Consider the following 9,145-nt stretch of genomic DNA (forward strand, 5'->3'; position numbering starts at 1 on the left):
GCAGCATGTCCAGAGTAGAGTGGTCAGGTCTGAAACCAAATTGATGATCAGAGATCAAGCCATTGGAGAAGAGGAAAGATTTCATATCTGAAGCAATGATGGATTCCATGACTTTGCTGATAATTGGGAGAAGGCTGATTGGTCTGTAGTTGCTAGGATCTGTTTTTGCACCTTTTTTGTGCAAAGCGGTGATGTTGGCTGATTTCCAAGCAGATGGCAGAAAAAGTTAGAAAAGTTAGAAAACCATATCAAAAGTTAGAAACCATATCAGTATATCGAGCTGCAGTGACAGTGACGGCATTTCCGTTATCGTTCTCAAAGAAGTAAGGCCCTATGATGCCGAACGACGAAAGTGCACACCACACTGTGACTTTGAGTTGAACCGGTCCTCTCAAACTTCTAAACCCATAACTTGATAGTACGAACAGACGGCACATTTCCATGACGTTGAACATTGAAATGGAGTTTGAATTGACGTTGTGCAGCAGTTGCACTGTCATTATTCTTGTAAAAAGCTTTAACAGCGAAAACGCGTTCTTCACCCGACCAGTTCCACTTGGTCACTCAAGTGTTCTGCCTGCAAAAAATAAAACTAAATCGGTAAAAAATAATAAAAATGCATGTTATATACTTCAATATCATGAATTAATTTATTTTGAAATACAATTTTTTATTTCCTTCACACGAATTTCAAAAATGACCATATTTCTGGCTCACCCTGTATACATACACGCATGCATACATACATACATACCTATATACATATATATATATTGTTGCGGATCTCGGTTTACGGCACTCCCCTTACCGAGGGGGGTTTAATCCCCTCGTCTTTTAAGCTGGCCGTCCGAGTCATAGAAAATATTGCACTCCTTTGCGGGGTTGAGGTTGACCAGGGTGACTGGTCAATGGAGTCCTAGATACCTTCGCCAACCTCTCCGCAAAGCAGGACGATACTCCTGCTCGAGCCACGGACCAGATGGAAGATTGCCGAGCGGTTTAGCAATCCGAGGCCCGAGCCGTTAGCAAAAAGACTAACCCAATTCTGAGCGGTTCCTATATCGTGCCACCGATATTCAATGGGGAAAAGACTAAAGCGACCGGATGAGAGGAACCAAAGAATAAGAAGGGTGAAGGAAGAACAAATATGATTTATTTACTATCTAAAAGAGGAAACGAAAGAAGGGAATATACAAGAAGAGGAAACAAAAGGACATAGGGCAACCTTATACACTCTTATATAACACGCCCATGACAATGCAAACAGACTCGCACGGAATGGTAGCTGGTAAGGGAGGAAGGTCCAGGCAGATGGTTCCAGGGTCCGGGTCCGCCGCGAAGAATGGCAGGCAGCTGGCGTCGTTGGCGCTCAACCGGACCTTACAAATGCGAGGGGCTGGAATGCGCGTACGTATAGTGTGCCGAACGCTCTCCAAACCGCGGCAGTTCGTATCCAAAAGGATCGTCCCAAACGATCCTCCGCGTAATGTTCTTGTATTCGCCGCCTCTGCGCTGTTCTCTCGCATCTGCCGATCCCCCCCGCATCTGCTCTCTGCCTCGCATCTGCTCTCCCCCGTGAAAGGGCTTGCACTCGCGCTTTTATGACAAGCCTCGCGTATCAAGCCGCGTCCGCTTTGCTCCGCCTACCGGTGAACACGCCTCGGCCCGGATTGGCCGCGAGGGTTCATTCGTACCTCCCCTCGTGACGCGTTGATGGGGCCACGCCTAGGTTCCTGGCCGCTCCTCCCTTTTTCTCCCACTCTGACCGCGTGCGTAATGGCGGCTTGGGGCCAGCAAACAAACCAAAAAGGCAGCGAACACTGCAATACGGCTACTGGCACTTTGGAGAGAGAGAGAGAGATTGGGGATAATTGAAGGGGCCTAGGTTATTTGATTAATACAACGCAGAGTCAAACTATTGGAAACAGATCCTTACATGAAACACATACTAATGAAATAACTAAAGAAGAATCTATGGTGTCCTACGTGTTGCAATATGACCCAACTAGGGTGCAACCTTTACAAAGGGGGATATTTACAAGAATTATTATTTTACAAAGTGAAGGTTCTAAAAACCATAACAATATATATATATATATGTATATATATATATATATATATATATATATATATATATATATATATATATGTATATATATATATATATATATGTATGTATATATAAATATGTATATATATATAAATATGTATATATATATATATATGTATATATATATATATATATATATATATATATATATATATATATATATATATATATATGTATATATATATATATATATATGTATGTATATATAAATATGTATATATATATAAATATGTATATATATATATATATATATATATATATATATATATATATATATATACATATGTATACACAGTATATACAGTATATAGATTTAGATATATTGTTGCGGATCTCCAAACGTCGGCCTTCCCCTTATCAAGGGGGGATTAATCCCCTTGTCCTTTTACTGGCCGACGCGATCCCGAGGCTATCGCGTCCCTTCCGGTCGGTGTTAAATAGGGTTGTTGGTCGAATTAGTCCTATTACCTAAGTACTAACACCGACTGTGAAGCAAGGAAATAACCCCACCAGAACCACGGCGTTAGTGGACACGCCGAGCGAAGCGAGCCGCGATTCGGGCCGTTAACAGGTACTAAACCCGATTCGAGCGGTTTTAATCGTGCCACGCTTACCCAATTGAGGAAAAGACTGATACGGTCAAATTGAGAGGAAACCAGGAAGAACAGGTGATTTATTGCAATTTGTACAAATAAGAAGAGGAAGGAAAACAAAGAATGTACAGGGAAGAGGAAGAAGCAGGTACACAGGGCAGCCTTATACAGTCTTATACTTATCCCTGGACACGGGCCGTTCACTCTCAGACTCACTCACACGGGGTTTGAAGATGGTCGGGTTGAGGGTCAAACGATGGCGTCCACAGCTCGTCCGGTCCCCGACTCGTACCGTGCAGATGGTGGAAGACGTCAGGCAGCTCTCCGCGTGGCGTTGGCGCGAGGCGGACAGTTATATATCGGGGAAAGGTCGGTTGACGATTATATGGCGTATGTAATACTTGTACCGGCGCCTTTATTCACGCGCCCGGTATCACAGGGTACAATACGACGTTCCCTTATCAACGCTGCAGTCCTCTGCAATGCGTGCCGCGCGCCAGCCCTTTGTAAAGCGCAATCAATCAATCGAGGCTTGTCACCGCACGTCTCTCCCTCTCGTAACTCTGCACACGAACCAAGCGCCTCTCCCTTCTCATCTGCACAAGCGAACTCACGTCTCATCTGCACAAGCGAACTCACGTCTCATCTGCACAAGCGAACTCACGTCTCGTCTCCAACAGAGGACCCCGGCTCATAACTCCGTTCAAGGCTCGTAACTTGTCACTGCCCTCCTCATAACTCAACTCTGCACACGAACTTTGTGAGCGCCTCTCCCTTCTCAGAACTGAGGTGGGGGCCTCGTGCGAAGGGTTATATTGCCACGCCCAGTGAACCCTCTGGAATGTCCAGCCACACCCTGTCAGGCGATGTCGCCTCAGCCCTGATTGGCTGGTGAGGGCTTACCGGCTCCGCCTTGATGGCTGCTTGACGTGGCCACACCCCCACCCTTGCGCTCCGCCCCCTTTTCGGGCCTTACCTCGTGGCCTTTGGGCTGGTTTGAGTGAGCAAGAGCAGCAAACGCTGCTGGCAAGCAAGCGTAACAAACTGCGAGGGGCAATGGGGTGCAGACAGGATAGCGCTCAATGGCGTCGGTTGGAGGGAGGCTGCAAAATGGACGGGGGGCCTACTCTTATTTGTTTTACACAACGCAGATGCAACTATTGGATATGGCCTTATCCTAAACACATACTATGAAATAACTAACGTCCTAAGGTGACCTACATGTTGCTTGTGGCCTATCTATGGGGTGCAACCTTTAACCTTTAATGATGTTACCTGTGTGGGTTCTCAAAACCGCAACAATATACACACACATATGCATGACATATAAATTACACACACACACACACACACACACACACACACACACACACACACACACACACACACACACACACACACACACACACACACACACACACACCTCCTCTTATTCGCAAAGGCAATTTGATCAAATATGCTAACCGTGGTGTGAAGAAAGTAGCTGACGTTTTTGGCTTTAACCTTTTGCAGTAAAAAGCCTCTTTTGCTCCAACAATGGGGTAATGCCCAAAACATCAGCTTCTCCTGTTTCCCATGGCGGCTAGCATACCTCCATCAACATCCTGTCTATTCAATCCATTTATGCAGCACACTTTGAATGAAGCAACAAGCACACCTCATGTCATAAGTGGATGCTTTGCTTTCAGGAGCGTGACCTTCAAGGCGCGGGTGTTGCCCGAGAACTCGCAGTGGATGGAAAATACAAAACTGAAGAACCTCATGATCTGCCACCCACAGGTAACCTGTGAGAGATTTCCTTGTTTCACGTCTTCCCTTGTAGTTTTGCAAGATTAATCTGGCCTTGCACTATGGCTTGACGTCAAGTTGGAAAAACAAGCCTGCGGTTGCTGCTGGTGATAATTACTGCCTTTATTTATTAACCTTGTTTCTTTACAGGAAAGAAATATTCACAACAAGATATTCGGAGGCTTTTTGATGAGGAAGGCATTTGAGCTGGCTTGGGCTAATGCCTGTGTTTACAGGTGAATTGATGAACAGTATTTTCTCTTTAAAACCCTCAGTGAAATCAAAAAATTGTATGATTGTGTTATTTATTTCAAAGGCCATATATTATGTCTGCATGTAGGAATGATGTGGTGGAAGGGATACACTTTCAAAAGGTCAAATGGGAAAAGGGGAGATGATGCTTATATGTAAGGAGAAAGGGTGGGACACATTCGGAAAAGGTTGAAGGAGGATTCACAAAGTATAATGTGTTGAAAAATTGGCAATTATAAGTCGGCAATTTGGATAATTTGGCTTGAAATAGTTTTACCAAATCCAAATTCATTTTTGTCAAAGAAACCATAAACATGAAATGCATGTTTAATAAATAAAAAATAGTACTTCACAAGTCAGAATATGTCGAAACAACCATATGAAGTTGGGAAATATCCATCCTCATTGGATATAACATGAAATTATGGTTTTGGAAATGTCATTACCCAACATGGTTCCATTTGGTCTTGGAACACAATCTACAGGAACACTTGTGCTGTCCTTTTTCACCACACATGATGCAAAGCCAATTAATTATACTACATTTAGCCGTCTCCCAATTATACCAACCATTTTCCAGTTCCCTGCTGACCCTCTTATTGGACCCTACTGGTTTCACCGGAGGGGACTATCGGTTTGCCCTGTGTCTGTCCGTTCCACCTGTGGTTTCCCCAAACCCTTTAAAATATTCAACTTAAGTTTTGTACATTCTTTTATTATCATAAGTTACAGAACAAGTCCGAGTTTCAGGGCGTTTCATCATTTTATCATAGTTGTGCCCTTTTTGGACTTAGAAAATATCACATCGGAAGGGGATATGTATTTATTTTTTTATTTTTTTTGCTTCGAGGATCTCCTGATTAACCATCTTTATCTCGTTATTTAAAAAAAATCAGCTAGATGGACGAGTTGAATTTTTTTGCATGTGGCAAGATCAGATGTACTATAAATCTGTTACAAAGTGATTATTCTGCCAAAGCAGGTTTTTGGCAAGGATCATGAATTTGTCATCATTGATCATTTGTCATCCCACTCCCAGCAGTAGTTGGAGCAGGAATTTGTAATTTGTTCAGGGTGCCAGCGATAGATTTCCTACCCTTCGTGAAGGACACTGCTGTGGGATCTTTAACGTCCACCAACTAATACCGGCAGATGGGACACCAATATAAATGTCCATTCGAGGGATGGTACACATTGATGAATCGACCTCCTGTCAAACACCAGGATGACAGTTAATAGCTGAGTCGGGATTCAAACCCAGGTTAGACTGCTTATATGCAAGTGTGCATACTTCTAGGCCTTCCTGTCAGCCCATGTCACAAGAACATACCTGCTACGCCACACGTTTGTGCATCCTGAAAACAGGTATGCATGTGTTCATATTTAGTTCGCATCCAAATGAGTTTTTTTTGGCGAATTTCAAATGAAAAATATTTGCCAAATTTAATTGTCCGAGTCATACAAGGAAGTCAGCGGGGAGTTCACAAATTTTACACGTGTAATAAATACATGGAGTTTCTCAAATGTTCCAATGAAGTGCTGTATTGCACAAAAATCTTCGGCCCTCTTGAAAATATACATTTTAATTGTCATATTCGCATGTTTTGATAAATAAAGAGCATTATGATTATCATGTTTTTTTAAAGAAACAACAATGGATTTCATTTTCAATATTATAATTCATAAAATTTCAATGCTTGGTGTGACAGCCTTTTTCATGCAAAACAGTAGGTATCCGTTTTGGAATACTTTTCTGAAATACTTTTCTTCTAGAGAAGATCCATTACAAGATTGCAATATTGTATTTGTTAAGTATGAAGTTTATTATTTGTGTTTATGTAGTGGAGGCAGAGTTGAGGTCGTTGCAGTGGATGACATCCTTTTTCAGAACCCTGTCGAGATCGGCTCCTTGCTCTACTTATCCTCCGAGGTACAACTTTACTCCCAAGCACTGTGACTTCAATCCGATGCAATGTTTTGTTTGTCCCCTGTGATGCAGAGAGTGAGGAATCTATTAGGTTAACTTGAGATTTGCTGAAGCCTTTATTTCTTGAAATTATAGTAACTTGAAATCGCCTCTTTATAAGGGTGTCCAAAATATTTTAGAAACAGTTGTGCTGATAATGCCTGATTTTTCATATATGCCTGATATATATAGTCACGTGAAAAACTAAGTACACCCCATGTAAAGTTTTGACTTTTTCAACATATTTCAACAAACAGCTATTTGATCTTCATTTCAACAATATTGATAGATAAAGGTGATATAATATAACAAATATCATGAAACATTTACATTTTGTAGTCCTTTGTATAATTTAAATAAACATAAATGCAAATTTCGCATGTGGAAAAAGTAAGTACACCCTTGGCTCGAATAGGTGGTATTGCCCTCTTTGGCAGAAACAACCTCAAGTAGGCGTTTCTTATAACTGTCTACCAGTCTCTGACCGCCTGGGAGAAATTTATGCCCACTCCTCCATGCAGAATTATTTCAGCTGTGCGATGTTTGAGGGGTTTCTTGCATGCACAGCTCGTTTCAAATCCCCCCACAACATCTCGATGGGATTTAGATCCGGGCTTTGACTTGGCCATTCCAGAACCCCCATTTCTTTCTTTTCAGCCATTCCTTGGTGGATTTACTGGTATGTTTAGGGTCATTGTCATGTTGCAAGGTCCACCTTTGGTTGAGCTTCAACTTTCCGACAGATGGCCTCACATTATCCTCAAGCACCCTCTGGTACAATGAAGAATTCATAGTGGATTCCATGATGGTGAGCTGCCCAGGCCCTGATGCAGCAAAGCTGCCCCAAACCATAAATTTTCCACCACCATGCTTTACAGTTGGTATCAGGTTCTTGTGGTCAAATGCTGTCTTTGGTTTTTGCCAAACATGTCTTCTGGTACTGTGGCCAAATAGCTCTACCTTTGACTCATCTGTCCAGAGCACATTGTTCCAGAAGTGCTGGTCTTTGCCTAGGTGTTCATTGGCAAACTTTAGTCTTGCCCTGATGTTCTTTCTGGACATCAAAGGTTTCCTCCTGGCACACCTCCCATGTAGATCAAATTTGTGCAGCCTCTTTCTAATGGTAGACTCGTGCACTTTGACATCAACAGTGGCAAGAGATACCTGTAGGTCCCATGATGACATTCTGGGGTTCTTTGAGACTTCTTTCAGCATCTTGCGGTCTGCTCTTGGGCTGAACTTGCTGGGGTGGCCTGGCCTGAACAAGTTGGCAGTTGTTTGGAATCTTCTCCACTTGTAGATGATCTTCTGGACAGTCGAATGATTGATTTCAAATTGTTTGGAGATCTTTTTAAATCCCTTCCCAGACTCGTAGGCATCTATAACCTTCTTTCTGAAGGCCTCGGAGAGCTCTTTTGATCGAGGCATGGTGACGCCGCACACTTCAACAACAAAGAGCAAACCAAACTAAATGTCTAAGGTTTAAATAGGACAGGTTCCTCCAAGATCCTCTCCAACGATGTTCTAATCATTTGCACCTGAGCTGGTGCACCTGATTCTAAATTAGGGATTTGAAGTAGTGATAAATGTAGGGGTGTACTTCCTTTTTCCACATGTGAAATTTGCATTTATGTTTATTTAAATTCTACTATGGACTACAAAATGTAAATGTTTCATGATATTTGTTGTATTATATCACCTTTATCTATCAATATTGTTGCAATGAAGATCAAGTAGCTGTATGTTGAAATGTGTTTAAAAAGTCAAAACTTTACATGGGGTGTACTTACTTTTTCACGTGACTGTATGTATGTATGTGTATATATATATATATATATATAAAATATAATATATATATATATATATTGTTGCGGATATCGAGCTCGTCGACGTACTGAGGGGGGTTAAGCCCTGCTCCCCCTCGAGCTTCGAGTCCACGAGGCTGCTACCCTCTCTACAATCGTGGGGGCGGATTGCTGAGCAATTCCAGCCGCCAAACCCACAGCTAACGCGTGGAAGGGTTTCCCGTCACAACCCGAGTACCTTCAACACATGCCGCCGCGAGAACGGGGGTTGGACCTCACACGAGTCACGCAGGTATGGTACGCCCGAGCGGTTTGTGCGTCGCATAACTCGTGCCGTTAATCACTACGAACCCGATCGTGCGGTTTTAACTCGTGCAATGCGAGGCCAATGGTGAAGGGATGAAAACGGCCAAGTTGGAAACAAAGCACAGGATTTATTCACAAATGTACAATGGTGATAGAAAAGGGACACAGAAGAGAATCTTAACCACCTTACTTACGTTTCCCTGACAAGGGCCCTCAGACAGGTTCGGGGAAGGGAGAGGCCACTTGATACAGTTCACCTGGAGGGCTCGTTGGGCGGATTCCCCCTCCCCCCACCACCCCCCCCCCCACGACAGGGACGTCGATC

The 9,145-nt window shown here is 42.9% G+C and overlaps 1 protein-coding gene across 1 annotated transcript in view; it reads left to right on the plus strand.

Moving 5' to 3' along the window:
• LOC137435171 (acyl-coenzyme A thioesterase 9, mitochondrial) overlaps positions 1–6,766 on the plus strand; it is a 76,627-nt gene extending 69,861 nt beyond the window's left edge. The window contains 3 exon segments of the mRNA XM_078785118.1: positions 4,392–4,482; positions 4,642–4,727; positions 6,586–6,766. Of these exon segments, the coding sequence (XP_078641244.1) occupies positions 4,392–4,482; positions 4,642–4,727; positions 6,586–6,766 (358 nt within the window).
• The last annotated feature ends 2,379 nt before the right edge of the window (positions 6,767–9,145 follow it).

The sequence above is a fragment of the Myxine glutinosa genome, chromosome 9, assembly GCF_964187855.1.
Source record: "Myxine glutinosa chromosome 9, kmMyxGlut1.1, whole genome shotgun sequence".
In the NCBI taxonomy this organism is placed as follows: Eukaryota; Metazoa; Chordata; class Myxini; order Myxiniformes; family Myxinidae; genus Myxine; species Myxine glutinosa.